We start from the raw sequence: 18,833 nt of genomic DNA, 5'->3' as shown, positions 1-18,833 counted from the left end.
TCCATCGAAAAAAATCATTAGGTGAAAATATGTTTGAAAACATATTTTCTAATAGAAGACTGGTTAAATAAACTATGGTTCAACTATGTAATATGGAATACTATTTGTAGAAAAGAATGAGGATACATCCTGCTTATTCGTATAGTAAGTTTTCTTAATTATGTTTAGTGAAAGAGTTTAGCTGTGTAAGAAAGGAGGAAAAAATAAAATACATAGTTTATTTGCTTAAACATGCTGGGGAAACTATACAAGGATACAGAAACACCTACTAAAAGTAGTTAAAATTGGGGTTGGAGTACGATTTGGAAGAATCAGTGATTTGAGATAAGAGTAGAAATGTACTTTTCACTGTTTAAATTTGTTTTTCTTGAGATAGAGTCTCACTCTGTTGCCCAGGCTGGAGTTCAGTGGCATGATCTCAGGTCACTGCAACCTCCACCTCCCAGGTTCAAGTGATTCTGGTGCCTCAGCCACCTGAGTGGCTAGGACTATAGGTGTGTGCCACCATGCCCAGCTAATTTTTTGTATTTTGTATTTTTAATAGAGACAGCATTTTACCTTGTTGGCCAAGTTGGTCTTGAACTCCTGAGCTTTGGCATTCCACCCACCTCAGTCTCCTCCCAAAGCACTAGGATTACAGGCATGAGCCACTGTGCCCGGTCCTAAATATGTTTTTTAAAATTATTGAGTGACATGGATATGTTAACTACTAAGAATAAAAGATTTAAAAGTGAAAGGCTGTGGAGATATATAATTAAGTTTAAAAATTGTATTTTTTAGATGAATTACAGTTTATTGACTGGGAGATCGACAGTGACAGGGCAGATGCTAGTGACTGTAATGAATTTGAAGATGGCGAGGGTGCTGTGGAAATCTCAGACTGTGCTTCTTGTGCGAGTAGTCGGTCTTTGACAAGTGATGAGAAGCTATCTGAGTTTCCCAAGGTAAGAATGAATTCTTTCAAAACTTTTATTCTGTTTATAACGTTTGCTAATCATAGTCGTCTTGAGTTGTTGTTTTTTTTTCCATCCTTCCTCAAGAACAACCACTTTTGACTTGGGATTCTTTTGTTCTTTACCTGCTTATCTCTAAAGAACATGCTTGTGCTGTACTTCCCAACATGGATAAATATTGAGCTTTCTTCTCATTCACTTCCCTCCCTCACTGCACACTGAACCTTTTTTAATCCTACCATTCTCCCAGTACAGATATATAGCTTGATTAGATTATATACAGCATTTATACAATTGTGAATAAATAACATTGATAACCAAGAGAAATGCTAATTATCATTATTATCCTTTGCAGCCATTTGCTTTCCCTAGACTTAATAATTATTTTGGTTTTTGTTCATCTGGTTTTATTTATTGATGGAAAAAATACTTTTTCACCATTGCCTAGCTCTCTTTGTTAAGATTTTCAGACAGCAGGCATTCTGTGAGTTTCATTTTTTTGGAGAACTCTTTCCTACAAAGTCCTTGGGGCTCCAGTTTGAACTCAGCATCCTCTCTGCTTTTGTGTACATTGTCACTCACACTTTGCTGTCATTCTGGGAATTTATTAACTTCTCTCCTGGATGGAGCTCTGTTGTCCGGGACTTCATACTTTCTTCTTTCTTGGTTTTCACCCTATTTTGATTGAACACATCTTCCAGTAACTTCCTGAGGAATGATTTGGCATGTCTGAAGATGCTTTTGTCATATTTTGATATGTGACTGAAATTTTGTATTGAACTTTTAGGTTGGAAATAATTTTACTTCAAAGTTTTGAAGGCATTGCTTCTTTATCATAGCTTGAGTTGCTGTGAGTAAGCTTGAAGCTATTCTCATTTCTTGATCTTTTAAGATTTTTTCTTTACTACTGTTTTTAAGCAGTTTGATTGTGATATGCCTTGGTATGATTTTTCCATTGGTGTTTGTCAAGCTTTTTCAATCTGTGGTGTTTTGGGGGTTCCCCAAGACCACCTTCAGGTTCAGCAGTTGACTAGGATGATACACAGGACTTGGCATATAGTCATACTTATGGCTATCATTAATTAAACTGAAAGGATACAGATCTATTTTTATTTATTTATTTAGAGACAGGGTCTTGCTGTGTTCCCCAGGCTCAAGCGCAGTGGTGTAATCATAGCTCACTGCAGCCTTGATCTCCTTAGCTCAAGTGATCCTCTCACCTCAGCCTCCAGAGTAGCTGGTACTACAAGCATGTGCCACCACGCTCAGCTAATTTTTTGTAGAAATGGGATTTTGCCATCTTGCCCAGGCTGGCCTCGAACCCTTGTGTTCAAGGGATCCATCCACCTTGGTCTCCCAAAGTGCTGGAATTGCATGTGTCAGCCACCATGCCTGGCCAAAAGGATACAAATTTAAATCAGCAGTCTTCCATGAGTCCTTGCCCAGTGGAGTCACACCGGATGTGCTTAAATCTTCCCAGCAAAATGTTTTGACAATATGTGTAAAGTGTTATGTACCAGGGAGCTCATTAGAGACTCAGTGCCCAGGGTTTTTATTGGGAACTGGTAACATAGGCACTGTCTCCCTAGAATCTACCCAAATTCCAGACTTCAGAAAGAAAATAGATATTCAGTAAAACCATATTGTTTATACAGTTTAGGCACATTGTGCCACCCTTCTTATCATTTATGGATTGATGAAGATTCTCCTGAAATCTGTTTTCAGAAGCTAGGCAAGAACCAGTTTTGCAAGCAGGGTTTTCTAAGGAAAGCCACTTCAGGCCAACTATGTTAACTCTTTTCTGCATATATGTGAGTTTGTATTTTTCATCACATTTGGTAAATGTTTGGCTTTTATTTCTTAAGAAATTTTTTTTTCTGACTCCCCTTTTCTTTTCCTCCTGTGACTCCAATTACATGTATATTAATTAAGCTGCTTGATGATGTGTTCTGTCTCATTTTTTCAGCCATTTTTTTTACCTTTCATTTCATTTTGGGTGGTTTCTGTTGCTAAATCTTCAACTTTAATAACTTTTTAAAAAAAATTCAGTATATTCTGCGGCTAATACCCTCGAGTGTGTTAGTCATCTCTGATGTTGTATTTTTCATTTTTAGAAGTTGGATATCAGTCTTTTTATATTGTCCATGTCTTTCCTTAACATGTCATACTTTTGTCTGTATTTTGAACATATAGAGTATATGTATAATAGCTGTTTTTAATGGCTCTTTTATTAAATCTATCTGTGTCATGTTTCTTCTCCTTATGGGTTGTATTTTTCTGCTTTTTTGCATGTGTATAAATTTTAAGAATTATAAAATACAATGCACTATTATTTATTATAGTCATCATTCTGCATATTAGATTACTAAAGCATATTCCTTCTGTCAAAATGAAATTTTGTATCCTTTAATCAGCATCTTCCCTTTCCCCATCTACCTTTCTTTTCCAGCCTCTGTTAACCAATATTCTACCCCAATTCTATGAGTTCTACTGTTTTAGATACCACATGTAAGTTAGATCATGCTGTATTTGTCTTTGTGTGCCTGGCTTATCTGAGTTAACATAATGTCCTCCAGGTTCATTCATGTCATAAATGATAGAATTTCCTTCTTTATTAAGACTGGATAGTATTCCATTGTGTATATGGACTACATTTTCTTTATCCATTCATCTAGACACCTAGATTGTTTTCAAATCTTAGCTATTGTGAATAGCACTGCAGTGAACACAGGAGTCCAGATATTTTTTTAGCATACTGATTTCAATCCTTTGGCCCAGAAGTGGGATTGCTAGATTATACGGTAGTTCTATTTTTAGTTTTTTGAGAGACATTCATACTGTTCTCCATAATAGCTGTGTTCATTTACATTCCCACCAACAGCATACAGGGTTTCCCTTTTTGCTATACTCTCACCAACACTTGTCATCTTTCATCTTTTTGATAATAGCCTTTCCAACAGGTGTGAGATGATATCTCATTGTGACTTTAATCTGCATTTCCCTGATGAGTAGTGATGATGAGCATTTTAATATGTATCTGTTGGCCATGTATACATCTTCTTTTGAGCAATGTCTATTTAGGTCCCCTGCCCATTTTTAAATTGGGTTCTTTGTTTTTTTGCTATTGAGTTGTTTGAGTTCTTTATATATTTTAGATATTAGCCCCTTATCAGATGTATGGTTTGCAAATATTTTCTCTCAACCTGTGGGTCATCTCTTGATCTATTGTTTCCTTTGCTTTGTATAATCTTTTTAGTTAGATACAATCTCATTTGTTTTTTGCTTTTGTTGTCAGTGCTTTTGGGGTAATATTTTAAGAAATCTTTGCCCAGACCAATGTTGTGGAGCCTTTTCTCTGTTTTAGCTTTACAGTTTCAGGTTTTATGTTTAAGTCTTTAATCCATTTTTAGTTGATTTTTGTGTATGATGTGAGATAAGGGTCTAATTTCATTCTTTTACATGTGGTTAACCTGTTTGCCAACACCATTTATTGAAGATTGTCCTCTTTCCATTGTAAGTTCTTGGTACCTTTGTTGTAAATCATTTGGCCATAAATGGGTGGGTTTAGTTCTGGGCTCTCTATCCTGTGTGATTGGTTAGTTGGTGAGTTTTTATGCTATGCTGTTTTGGTTACAATAGTTCTGTAGTAGATTTTAAAATCAGATGGTGTGATGCCTCTAGGTTTGTTCTTTTTGCTTTGACTGTTTTTTTTCTGTGGTTCCATATGAGTTTTAGCATTGTTTGTTTTGTTCTTTGAAGAATGACATTGGAATTTTGGTAGGCATTGCATTGAATCTGTATATCACTTTGGGTAGTATGAATAGTTTAACAATGTTCTTCCATTCCGTGATTATGGGTACCTTTCCATTTGTTTGTATCATCTACTATTTCTTTCACCAGTGTGTGTATTTTCTAGTATATAGATTATATAGTATATAAATTATATAGTATATAGATTACCTCCGTAAATTTACTTCTGAGGAGTTTTTTTTCCCCATGCTACTGTAAATGAATTTGAGTTCTTAATTTTTTTTCAGGTACTTCATTGTTAGCATAAAGAAGCACTGTTGATTTTGTATCCTGCAACTTTGCTGAATTTGTTTATCAGTCCAAGTGGTTTTTTTGGTGGAGTTTTCAGCATTTTCCATATGTGAGACCATGACATCAGCAAACCGATGATTTCTCTTCTTCCTTCTGATACGGATGCGTTTATTTCTTCCTCTTGCCTGATCACTCTGGCCAGGACTTCTACCTATGTTGAATAGTAGTGGCAAGAGTGGGCGTTCTTATCTTGTTTCTGATTATAGAGGAAAAGCTTTTACCTTTTTACTACGGAGCATGGCAGCTGTGGGCTTATTACTTATGGCCTTTGTTTTATTGATGTATATTCTTTCTGTACCTAATGTGTTGCCAGTTTTTATCATGAAATAGTTTTGAATTTTATCACATGCTTTTTCCATATCTATCAAGATGATCATATGGATTTGTCTTTCATTCTATTAACGTGGTATATCACATTTACTTATTTGCATATGTTGAACTGTCCTTGCATCCCAAGGGTAAATCCCACTTGATCCTGGTAAATGATCCTTTTAATGCACTATTGAATTCAATTTGCTAGTATTTTGTTGGTGATTTTTGCATCTTTGTCCATCAAGGATGATATGGTAGCTGGGATTACAGGCGCCCATAAACATGCGCTGCTAATTTTTGTATTTTTAATAGAAGCAGGGTTTCACCATGTTGGCCAGGCTGGTCTCGAACTCCTAACATCAGGTGATCCACCCACCTCAGCTTCCCAAAAGTTCTGGCATTATAGGCGTGAGCCCCCATGCCCACCTGCAGTATTGTCTTTTAGGACATTTAACGGATGTATTTGATACTGATAGGACTTTCCATATTGTTAAGTTGATAGTACTTTGATATTATTGTCTGGGTGTTTATAATTTATTTTATTGGTGCCTTCCAAGGACCATTTGCTATGGTTTAAATGTTCCCTCCAAAACTCCTGTTGAAATTTAATTACAATGGTAACAATATTAAATATCCAAACTGATATAGTTTAGATCTGTGTCCCCGCTCAAATCTCATGTTGAATTGTAATCTCCATTGTTGGAAGTGGGGCCTGGTGGGAGGTGATTGGATCATGGGAGTGAATTTCTCATGAATGGTTTAGCACCATCCCCCCTTGGTACTGTCTTCCCAATAGTGAGTGAGTTCTTGCAAGAGCTGGTCATTTGAAAATGTGTAGCAGCTGGGCCCCATGGCTCACACCTGTGATTCCGGCACTTTGGAAGCCAAGATGGGAGGATCAGTTGAGCCTAGAAGTTAGAGACCCACCTGGGCAACATGGCAAGACTCGTCTCTTTTAAAAAACATTAAAATAAATACATAAAAGTGTGTAGGACTGCCCCCTTTGCTCTTTTGCTTTCACCATGTGAAGTGTCTGCTCCCCCTCGCCCCCTGCTTTTACCATGTGAAGTGCTTGCACCCATTTTTGCCTTCTACCATGAGTAAAAGCTCCCTGAGGCATCCCCAGAAGCAGGTGTCACCATGCTTTCTGTACAGGCTGCAGAACTGTGAGCCAGTTAAACCTCTTCTTTTATAAATTACCCAGTCTCAGGTATATCTTTATAGCAATGCAAGAATGGCCTAATACAGGGACCAGTAAGGTGATTAGGCCATGAGGGCCTTGCCCTCATGAATAGATAAATATCATTATCACAGTGGTGGCTTTGTTACCACAAGAATGTATTGTTGTAACAACACTTTCTGTCCCTTGCTCTCACCCTCACTTGTCCTTCTGCCTTCTGCCATGGGAAAGTGCAGGACAGAGGTTCTTACCAGGCACCAATACCTTGATATTGGAATTTTTAGTCTCCATAACTGAGAAATAAATTTCTTTTCTTTAGAAGTTACCCACCCTGTGGTGTTCTGTTATAGCAAAGCAAAGTAGACTAAGACACCGTACCTATAGAGGGCAGCAGAGACATAGCAGTGAATTCTCATAACCTACATTTTTCAGGAAGTGTGAAGGAAATTGGATTTAGGTGAACTTTGTTATGTAATTCTCATATACTTTATGTAGTGACCCCTGTGCAAATACAGGCGAATAGACATAATGCATATCAAATAATGTGAATGAGATTCTGGCACTTTTGTAAGAAGGTGAACAACAGAAAGCTGCTGGCTGGCACAAATAAGAGATCTGAAAGTAGTTCATGTAGTTTTAAAGGGAAAGTAAATGTGGCTTTCAAATTTGAAATATGGATTCATTTTTATGAGACAGATGTTTTGTTTGTATTCTTACCAGTAGGGGTAGGAGAAATGATTCAGTAACTCATAAAAGATGGAATTATGGAAAAGTTAAAAAAAAAAAAAGAAAAACAGGCTGGGCGCAGTGGCTCACGCCTGTAATCCCAGCACTTTGGGAGGACGAAGTGGGCAGATCACAAGGTCAGGAGCTTGAGAGTAGCCTGGCCAACATGGTGAAACTTCATCTCTACTAAAAGTACAAAAATTAGCTGGGCATGGTGGTGCATGCAGTAATCCCAGCCTCTCAGGAGGCTAAGGCAGGAGAATTGCTTGAACCTGGAAGGTGGGGGTTGCAGTAAACCGAGACCACACCATTGTGCTCCAGCCTGGGCAACAGAGTGAGATTCCATCTCAAAAAAACAGGAATAAACAAAATTTTATGTTACATGGGAGTATATTATAACCTTGTAGAAAGTGATCTGACACATCTTTAAAAATATTTCTGGCCAGGCACAGTGGCTCATGCCTGTAATCCCCTCACTTTTGGAGGCTGAGGTGAATGGATCACGAGGTCAGGAGATCAATACCAGCCTGATTAATATGGTGAAACCCTGTCTCTACTAAAAATAGAAAAATTAGCTGGGTGTGGTGGCATGTGCTTGTAGTCCTAGCTATTCAGGAGGCTGAGGCAGGAGAATCGCTTGAACCTGGGAGGTGGAAGTTGTGGTTAGCCAATATCACACCACTACACCCCAGCCTGGGCAACAGAGCGAGATTCCATCTCAAAAAAAAGTTCTAAATTTAATGAGCGTATGTGTAATTTTCTTTATTTTTACTTTTTTTGAGACAGAGTCTTGCTCTGTTGCCAGGCTGGAATGCAGTGACTTGATCTCAGCTCACTGCAACCTCCACCTTTTGGGTTCAAGCGATTCTCTTGCCTTAGCCTCCCTCGTAGCTGGGACTACAGGCACGCACCACCACACTCAGCTCATTTTTTTGTAATTTTAGTAGAGACGGAGTTTCACCGTGTTGGCCAGGGTGGTCTCAATTTCTTGACCTCGTGGTTTGCCTGCCTTGGCCTCCCAAAATGCTGGGATTACAGGTGTGAGCCATTGTGCCTAACCTATTTTTACTTATTTATATACATTTTTGAAAGTAATAATTTAGTTTTGCTTTTAATAGTGAATTTGAATAAAATGATATGACTGGATGTGTGCTAATTGTTAATGCCTAAGAACTGCCCACTGTTTTAATCTTTTTTACAGTGTAAAATGCACATAGCATACAGTTTACTACTTGACCGTTTTTAAATGTGCAGTTCAGTGGTATTGAATATAGTCGTAATGTTGCTTAACTACCATTACCACCATCTATCTCCAGAACTCTTTTCATCTTGTGAAATTGAAACTTTTTACTCATTAAACAGTAATCCCTCCTTTTGTCTTTCCCCCAGCTCTTAGCAACCACCGTTCTACTTTGTCTCTATGTATTATTTTGACTGCTGTAATTAACTCCTGAATCATATAGTATTTGTCTTTTTGTGACTGGTTTATTTCATTTAGCATAATATCCTTAAGGTTAATCCTTGTTGTTAGAATTTCCTTTTTTTTTTGACAAGGAGTCTCACTGTCACCCAGGCTGGAGAGCAGTGGTGTAATCTTGGCTTACTGCAACCTCCACCTCTCAGGTTCAAATGATTCTCGTGCCTTGGCCTCCCAGTAGCTGGGATTATAGGCGCATACCACCACACCCAGCTAATTTTTGTATTTTAGGTGGAGACGGGGCTTCACCATGTTGGCCAGGCTGGTCTTGAACTCCTGACCTCAAGTGATCTGCCCACCTGAACCTCACAAAGTGCTGGGATTACAAGCATAGCCACCACACCCAACTAGAATTTTCTTCTTTTTAAAGACTGAATAGTTTTCCTTCGTATGTTTATACCATAGTTTTACCTAATTTGTGACCTAACATATGGTATATCCTGGAAAATGTTCTGTATTCACTTGAGAAGACTGTGTATGGCTGTTGGTTACAGTGTTGTGTATATGTCTGTTAGATCTAATTGGTTATTGTCTGAGGTCCTCTGTTTACTTATTTTCGATCTGGTTATTCTATCCACTATTGATAGTAAGGTATTGATTTAATCATCTCTTATTTAGAACTATTTGTTTCTCCCTTCAATTCTGTATGGTTTTGTCTCATGTATTTTTGAGGTTTTTAAATTGTTGCATAAATGTTTATAATTGGTATGTCTTCTTGCTGTATCAAATAATTTATTAATATATAATGTCCTTTTTTCTTGTAACCTTTTTTGCTTTAAGTCAGTTTTCTCTGATATTAGTATAGCCACCTCTAGTCCGTTGTGGTTACTATTTGCATGAATATCTTTTTCCGTCTTCTAATTTTCAAACGTTCGTCTATGGATCTAAAGTGAGTCTAGTATAGTCAACATATGGTTGAATCCTGTTTCTCCATGTTGTCAATCTCTGTGTTTTGATTGGAAAGTTTAATTCATTTGAATTTAAATTATTTGTATAGAAGGATTTCTGTCATTTTGTTATTTGTTGTTCATATAATTACTGCTTTTTATAGGGGCCCTCATTTCTTGCAATACTATCTTCTTTTGTGTTTAGTTGAGTTTTTTCATGAAATGTTTAAATTCCTTTCTCTCTCTCTCTCTTTTTTTATTTTTTATTGGAGTCTCATTCTGTTTCCCAGGCTGGAGTGCAGTGGCATGATCTTGGCTCGCTGCAGCCTGTGCCTCCCTGCAACCTTTGTCTCCCAGGTTCAAGCGATTCTCCTGGCTCAGCCTCCTGAGTAGCAGGGATTACAGACATGTGCCACCACACCCAGCTAAATTTTATATTTGTAGTAGAGATGGGGTTTCACCATGTTGGCCAGGCTGGACTTGAACTCCTGACTTCAGGTGATCCACCCACCTTGGCCTCCCAAAGTGCTGGGATTACAGGTGTGAGCCACTGTACCCGGCCTCCTTTCTCTCTCTTTTTTTTTTTTTTGTGGAGACGGAGGCTTACTCTGTCACCCAGGCTGGAGTACAGTAGCACAGTCTCAGCTCACTGCAACCTCTGCCTCCCGGGTTCAAGCGATTCTTGTGCCTCACCCTCCCTAATAGCTGAGATTACAGGTGCGTGCCATTATGCCTGGCAGATTTTTGCATTTTTAATGAGATGGGGTTTCACCATGTTGGCCAGGCTGATTTTGAACTCCTGAACTTGAGTGATTCACCTGTCTCAGCCTCCCAAAATGCTGAGATTACAGGTGTGAGCTATCACGCTTGGCTCTCATTTCTTTTTGTGCAGAGTCTATAGCTGTTTTCTTCTTTGTATTACCATGGGGATTACATTTAATGTCCTAACCCTATAACATTCTAATTTGAATTTTATACCAGCTTAAATTCAATAACGTACAAAAATTCTGCCTTTTTGCAGCTCTCTTGCCACTCGTTTGGGTTGTTGATGTCACAGAGTTACATCTTTTTAAATTGTGTGTCTAAAAACATAAATGAGTAATTCTTTTAAATTGTTTAAAGTATGTGGAAAACAATATAGAGTTCAAAAGTTACAATAATAATATCTTATTGACTAATAACCTTTAAAACATGTATTACTCTCTGAAATTATGTAGAAAACAATAAGTGACAATAATACTGACTTTTATAATTTCCCATGTATTTACCTTTATTGAGATAATCATTTCTTCATATGGCTTCTAGTTACTGGCTAATCCTTTCATTTCAACCTGCAGGACTCCTTTGAGCGTTTTTGCATGGCAGGTCTAGTGGTAATAAATTCCCTCAGTTTTTGGTTATGTGGGAATGTCTTAATTTCTCCGTTACTTTTGAACGAGTTTTGCCAAATGTAATATTTGGGGTTGACAATTTTTTTTTTTTTTGAGACGGATTCTGACCCTGTCACTCAAGCTGGAGAGCAGTTGTGTGTTCATGAATCACTGCAGTCTCTGAGTCCTGGGTTCAAGTGATCCTCCTGCCTCAGCCTCCCAAGTAGCTGAGACTACAGGTGTACACCACCATGACCAGATGATTTGGAAAAAAAAAATTTTTTTTTGGTAGAGACGAGGTCACACTATGTTGCCCGGGATGGTCTTGAACTCCTGGCTTCAAACAGTCCTTTCACCCCAGCCTCCCAAAGTGCTCGGATTACAGGCCTGAGTCACTGTGCCTAGCCTGTGTTTTTTTTCTTCTTTTTTTTTTTCTTTTAGTGCTCCTAATATGTTATTCTGCTGCCTTCTGGCCTCAAAGTTGCTGATGAGAAATATGCTCATAATCTGATTGATGATCCCTTATGTGTGACAGGTTGTCGCTTATCATAAGCCGGGCGCGGTGGCTCACGCCTATCATCCCAGCACTTTGGGAGGCCGAGGCGGGTGGATCACAAGGTCAAGAGATCGAGACCGTCCTGGTCAACATGGTGAAACCCCGTCTCTACTAAAAATACAAAAAATTAGCTGCGCACGGTGGCGCGTGCCTGTAATCCCAGCTACTCAGGAGGCTGAGGCAGGAGAATTGCCTGAACGCGGGAGGCGGAGGTTGAGGTGAGCCGAGATCGCGCCATTGCACTCCAGCCTGGATAACAAGAGCGAAATTCTGTCTCAAAAAAAAAAGATTCTCTTGGAAGTATATTTGTTGTTATTGTTTTGAGACGGAGTTTCGCTCTTGTTACCCAGGCTGGAGTGCAATGGCGCGATCTCGGCTCACCGCAACCTCCGCCTCACGGGTTCAGGCAATTCTCCTGCCTCAGCCTCCTGAGTAGCTGGGATTACAGGCACGCGCCACCGTGCCCAGCTAATTTTTTGTATTTTTAGTAGAGACGGGGTTTCACCATGTTGACCAGGACGGTCTCGATCTCTTGACGTCGTGATCCACCCGCCTCGGCCTCCCAAAGTGCTGGGATGATAGGCGTGAGCCACCCGCTCCCGGCCCTTGGAAGTATATTTGATTATAATGTGTTTCCATGTATATTTCTTTCACTTTATTTTTCTTGGAATTTATTGAGCTTCTTGGATGTTTTTATTCGTATCTTTCATCCGGTTTGGGAAGTTTTCAGCCATTTTTTCTTCAAATATACTGTTTCTTTCTCTCTTTCTGTTCCTTCTGATACTCCCAGAATGCATACGTTGGTCCAGCTGATGTTTCATTTCCATTAGTGTACTTTTCAGCTCCAGAATTTCTTTTTGGTCTTTTTTTTTAGATTTTCTCTTTATTGATATTGTTATTCATGTAATATTTTCTTGCTGTTCTCTATATCTTCCTTTAGTTCTTTGAACAACTGTAAAACAATTGTCATAATGTCTTTGTCTGGAAGATCTGCCATCAGGTCTTTTTCAGGGACAGTTATGTTGTTTTGTTTTTTTTCTTTTGAATGTGTCATACTTTCCTGTATATCTTGTCATTTTTTGTTGAAAACAAACATCCAAAACATCATTTGAATATAATGATGTGGTAAGTCTGGAAATTAGAGTCTCCCTCTTTCCCACCGTTTGCTGTTTACTACTACTACTACTACTATTATTATTATTATTATTATTGAGAGAGTTTCACTCATCTAGGCTGGAGTGGAGTAGTGCAGTATCAGCTCACTGCAACGTTTGCCTCCTGGGTTCAACCAATTCTCCTGCCTCAGCCTCCTGAGTAGCTGGGATTATAGGTGCCTGCCACCACGCCAGGCTAATTTTTGTGTTTTTTTAGTAGAGGTGAGGTTTCACCATATTTCACAGGCTGGTCTCAAACTCCTGACCTCAGGTGATCTGCCTACCTCTGCCTCCCACTTCTGATCAAGTAGCTTTCAGTAATCAGGGCACACATACCCTATATTTGTAGTCAAGAGTCCTTTTTGTCTGTCCTTGGTTCCTGTAAGCTGTGCGCAAGCTGCTCCTTGGAATGCATGTGCAACTGCCTGCCATAGGGCTGAGAGTGGCAAATGGATAGCTGTTACTGTGCTAGTACCTGCAAGCAATTGAAATTATGTCCAGGCCTTTCCCTGGATGTTATAAGCCTTCAACAGATTCCAGAGTTTCAAAATAGTTACATAGGACAGATTCTGCCAGTGCAATGATCTTTTAGGTGGGGCAACACATTCATGGTGCTTCTTACTCCACCATTTTCCCAGAATCATCTGATTGCATGTAATTTACATATACAGTTGAAAGAGTTTAATTCTGATGGTCATGCATTTTAGAAACCTATCATATGACTATGTTTATTTAAAAACTGATAAAATTTAGTGCTTGTAAAGGGAATTCCAGAGTTCCTAGTCATGCTTTTTGTATTATTATATTTTAAAGATTTAATTATAGAAACATTGTACTGAAGTCTATGTTCCAGTGTGTTCTCATGATAAAAAGAGAAGAAGGTTGGAGATTGTGTTGAGGAGTGTATTTATTTTTGCTGTTATTTTATATTTTAACTCATGTATTATATGATGTATCTGTTCATTACAATGGTATAGCATTTTTGGGCTTTTATTGTCTTTATGAAAGTAAGTAACTGTATATACCAATATCAATTGTTGGATCTGTGGCAGAAATTATGTTTTGTCTTTTCTTCATTTCCCGTTTTGTGTAGCTGAACTTTAGCTTATAAGATGTCAGGACAAGGAGTTTCTGTCAGTTTGTTCTTTTTCTTTCCATGAACCTTCTTCCCCTTTCACTAGCACCGTGTCATCTCATTTCCCTTCATTGCCCTCTTTCTTGTCTTTTCGTTTCCCAAATAATTCCTTTTTTTCTGATATAAGAAGGACTAGAACAGAAAAGGATTGTTTTAGGAAAATTGTTACAACTATGTAATGTTAAAAAGTAATAAGTCACTATGGGTGTGACTTTTATAGTCTTCTGGTATTATAAACAATTCTTAGGAGTTCTACTTTTAATGACAGAGTTGTACATGTTGGACTACCTTTCCTGAAAATAACAATGACAACTTTTGGACAAAATATTTTAAAAAAACATGTATGTGAAGACACATTAGGAGGACAGAGAGTATGAAGAAACTGAAGGATATTGAAATTTGGAAGATAGACTGGTATAAGGTGAACGATTCCGTTTTTGTGAATGTTTCCCAGAGGACAGGACTCAGTCATTGGTTGTGTAGGTGACAGCAGCTTGAATAGAAACCACAGACTGAGTTGGGGTAACTCTAGCAGCTAGAAAGTTAGTGAGTGTAAAGTAGTCTTTCATAGAGGAAGGTGTCCTAAGTTCTGCATAAAACTCTTAGGCTAAAATAACTAAAGATACTTCATTTGCACAAGAGAGGAGTATGGCCAGGTTAACTACTTATAAAGCAATACTCCTCAGAGGAACATAATCAAATCCAGAGTTTCTAAAAATGTACCATGCACAGTGTCCAGAATACAATCCATTTTCAGTAGACACATACACAAACCGAAAAATGTGATCTGTACTTAAGTGAAAAGCCAATTAATTGAGACTGGCCTTGACATGACTCCTGTGTTAGAAATAGCAGCTGTTTTAACTCTTTTTAAGGATACATAAAGAAATATATACACCATGAATGAACAAATAAGAAACCTCAGCTGAAAAATGGAAACTAGATAAAAGGTCTAAATGAAAATTCTATAAGTAAAAAGTACAATATTTGAAATAAAAACTGATTAGAGATTACAGAAGGCTAGGAAAAAGATCAAGGAGCTATTGAACTTGATAGATTCATAGAAGTTATTTTTTCTTAAAAAGAGAAAAAGAGGCCAAGGCAGGTGGATCATGAGGTCAAGAGATTGAGGCCATCCTGGTCAATATGGTGAAACCCTGTCTCTACTAAAAATACAAAAATTAGCTGGGCATGGTGGTGCATGTCTGTAGTCCCAGCTACTTGGGAGGCTGAGGCAGGAGAATTGCTTGAACTCAGGAGGCGGAGGTTACGGTGAGCTGAGATTGCGCCACTGCACTCCAGCTTGGGTCATAAGAGCGAAACTCTGGCTCAAAAAAAAAAAAAAGTAAAAAAGAGATTTCAAAAAATGAACCTAGCCTCAGTGGCTGGTAGGGCAATATCAAAATGTCTAACACTTGAAGTCGTCCTAGAAATAGAGGACAGGGGAAATTGGGTCAAAAAATTCTGGAGAAATTATGGCTGGAAAGGTCCCTAAATTGGTAAAAAAAAAACAAAACATGAATTTACATATTGAAGAAGTTTAGTGAACTCCAAACAAGATAAATGCAATAAAATAGCACTTAAGCACATTATAGTAAAGCTGTTAAAAATGATAAACAAAAAGCTTGGCTAGGTGCAGTGGCTTATGCCTGTAATACCAGCATTTTGGGAGGCCAAGGCAGGGGTATTGCTTGAGCTAAGGAGTTTGAGACCAGCTTGGGAAATGAAATGAGACTTCATCTCTACCAAAAGAAAAAAATTTGGTAAGCACCCTGAGAAATGCTAATGAATGGTAGCTGACTTCTTATCAGAAGTAATGCAGGCCAGCAGGCTATCTTTAAAGTGCTGGTAAAATAAAAATGAACTCAGAATTCTATAGCCAAATTCCATATTTTCTAACTAAGAAAATCTTTACAAGAAATATTTAAGGAGATACTTCAAGCTGAAGGAAAGTGATACCAGTTGAAAACTCAGATCTTCAGGAATGAAGAGCCCTGAAATTTGTAAAAATGTAATTCTTCCCCATTCCAGTAAGAAATATATAATTCTGACTGTTTAAAGCAGAAATTATAATGTTTTCATATGGCATTTATGACATATATATATATATATATGTGACTGCTGAGCATTAAGAATAATGAGTCTAGGTAGACGGAGCTATGTACTTACTGGGTTCTTATTTTATGTGAAGTGGTAGAATTAGCTTTAAGTCCACTGTGCAAAGTTAAAAATATTTGTTATAATTCCTAAAACAAACACTAAAGAAGAAAAAGATACAAAGGTGATAGGTAAAAAAAACAAGAGAAGTCAAAATGGATTTCTAAAATATATTTAGAGAATATATTTTGTATATAGAGAAATATATTTAGATCTTTGGTATAAAGGAAGGAACAGTGGAATATAAAACAAATGAGGTGTGTATCAGTCTGTTCTCATGCTCTAATAAAGACATACCTGAAACTGGGTAATTTATAATGGAAAGAGGTTTAACCGACTCACAGTTCAGCATGGCTGGGGAGGCCTCGGGAAACTTACAGTCATGGTGGAAGGGGAAGCAAACATGTCCTTCTTCACATGGTGGCAACAAGGAACAGAATTGAGAGCAAAGTGGGGGGAAAGCTCCTTATACAATTATCAGATCTCATTAGAACTCACTCACTATCATGAGAACAGCATGAGGGAACCGCTCCCATGATTCAGTTACCTCCAACCAGGTCCCTCCCACAACATGTGAGGATTATGGGAAGTACACTTCAAGATGAGATTTGGGTGGGGACACAGCCAAACCATATCAGGATGAAAAGAAAACAAATAGCAAAATTCCATACCTAGGTCAGTTCTATCAATAATTTTTTTTTTTTAATTTTTTATTGGATTACAAGTTTTGGGGTACATGAGCAGAGCATGCAAGACAGTTGCGTAGGTACACACATGGCAGTGTGCTTTGCTTTTCTTCTCCCCTTCACCCACATTTGGCATTTCTCCCCAGGCTATCCCTCCCCACCACCCCCTCCCACTGGCCCTCCCCTTTTCCCCCCAATAGACCCCAGTGTTTAGTACTCCCCTTTCTGTGTCCATGTGTTCTCATTTTTCATCACCCACCTATGAGTGAGAATATGCGGCGTTTCATTTTCTGTTCTTGTGTCAGTTTGCTGAGGATGATGTTTTCCAGATTCATCCATGTCCCTACAAACGACACGAACTCATCATTTCTGATTGCTGCATAATATTCCATGGTGTATATGTGCCACATTTTTCCAATCCAGTCTATTATCAATGGGCATTTGGGTTGATTCCAGGTCTTTTCTATTGTAAACAGTGCTGCAATGAACATTCGTGTACATGTGTCCTTATAGTAGAACGATTTATAGTCTTTTGGATATATACCCAGTAATGGGATTGCTGGGTCAAATGGAATTTCTATTTCTAAGGCCTTGAGGAATCGCCACACTGTCTTCCACAATGGTTGAACTAATTTACACTCCCACCAACAGTGTAAAAGTGTTCCTTTTTCTCCACATCCTCTCCAGCATCTGTTGTCTCCAGATTTTTTAATGATCGCCATTCTAACTGGCGTGAGATGGTATCTCAATGTGGTTTTGATTTGTATCTCTCTGATGACCAGTGACGATGAGCATTTTTTCATATGATTGTTGGCCTCATATATGTCTTCTTTCGTAAAGTATCTGTTCATATCCTTTGCCCACTTTTGAATGGGCTTGTTTGTTTTTTTCCTGTAAATCTACTTGAGTTGTTTGTAAATTCTGGATATCAGCCCTTTGTCAGATGGGTAGACTGCGAAAATTTTTTCCCATTCTGTTGGTTGCCGATCCACTCTAGTGACTGTTTCTTTTGCCGTGCAGAAGCTGTGGAGTTTCATTAGGTCCCATTTGTCTATTTTGGCTTTTGTTGCCAATGCTCTTGGTGTTTTGTTCATGAAGTCCTTGCCTACTCCTATGTCCTGGATAGTTTTGCCTAGATTTCCTTCTAGGGTTTTTATGGTGCCGGGTCTTATGTTTAAGTCTTTAATCCATCTGGAGTTAATTTTAGTGTAAGGTGTCAGGAAGGGGTCCAGTTTCTGCTTTCTGCACATGGCTAGCCAGTTTTCCCAACACCATTTGTTAAACATGGAATCCTTGCCCCATTGCTTGTTTTTGTCAGGTTTATCAAAGATTGTATAGTTGTATGTATGTTGTGTTGCCTCCGGTGTCTCTGTTTTGTTCCATTGGTCTATATCTCTGTTTTGGTACCAGTACCATGCTGTTTTGATTACTGTAGCCTTGTAGTATAGTTTGAAATCCGGTAGTGTGATGCCCCCCGCTGTGTTCTTTTTGCTTAGAATTGACTTGGCTATGTGGGCTCTCTTTTGTTTCCATATGAAGTTCATGGTGGTTTTTTCCAGTTCTGTGAAGAAAGTCAATGGTAGCTTGATGGGGATAGCGTTGATTCTGTAAATTACTTTGGGCAGTATAGCCATTTTCACGATATTAATTCTTCCTAACCATGAACATGGAATGTTTCTCCATCTGTTTGTGTCCTCTCTGATTTCGTTGAGCAGTGGTTTGTAGTTCTCCTTGAAGAGGTCCCTTACGTTCCTTGTGAGTTGTATTCCAAGGTATTTTATTCTTTTTGTAGCAATTGCGAATGGCAGTTCGCTCTTGATTTGGCTTTCTTTAAGTCTGTTATTGGTGTAGACGAATGCTTGTGATTTTTGCACATTGATTTTATATCCTGAGACTTTGCTGAAGTTGTTTATCAGTTTCAGGAGTTTTTGGGCTGAGGCGATGGGGTCTTCTAGGTATACTATCATGTCGTCTGCAAATAGAGACAATTTGGCTTCCACCTTTCCTATTTGAATACCCTTTATTTCTTTTTCTTGCCTGATTGCTCTGGCTAGAACTTCCAGTACTATATTGAATAGGAGTGGTGAGAGAGGGCATCCTTGTCTAGTACCAGATTTCAAAGGGAATGCTTCCAGTTTT

At 38.4% G+C, this 18,833-nt stretch overlaps 1 protein-coding gene across 13 annotated transcripts in view; it reads left to right on the top strand.

The window, feature by feature from the left end:
* Positions 1-18,833, top strand: part of SPIDR (scaffold protein involved in DNA repair) — a 512,165-nt gene that overhangs the window by 43,951 nt on the left and 449,381 nt on the right. For 10 of the 13 annotated variants that reach the window (XR_008477199.2, XR_013527828.1, XM_078352487.1 and 7 more), the window contains one exon: positions 781-944. The exons of 2 other annotated variants lie outside the window; for them this stretch is intronic. Coding sequence is in view for 2 of the 11 variants with exons in the window: in XM_054246695.2 (XP_054102670.1) it covers positions 781-944 (164 nt within the window). In the remaining 9 variants the exon portion in view is untranslated. Of the gene's footprint in view, positions 1-780; positions 945-18,833 lie in introns of those variants that run through there. One more of the 13 variants, XM_035276750.3, reaches the window with a different exon arrangement.

Source organism: Callithrix jacchus, chromosome 16 (genome assembly GCF_049354715.1).
Source record: "Callithrix jacchus isolate 240 chromosome 16, calJac240_pri, whole genome shotgun sequence".
NCBI lineage: Eukaryota > Metazoa > Chordata > Mammalia > Primates > Cebidae > Callithrix > Callithrix jacchus.
This window is presented reverse-complemented; position numbering and strand designations above follow the sequence as displayed.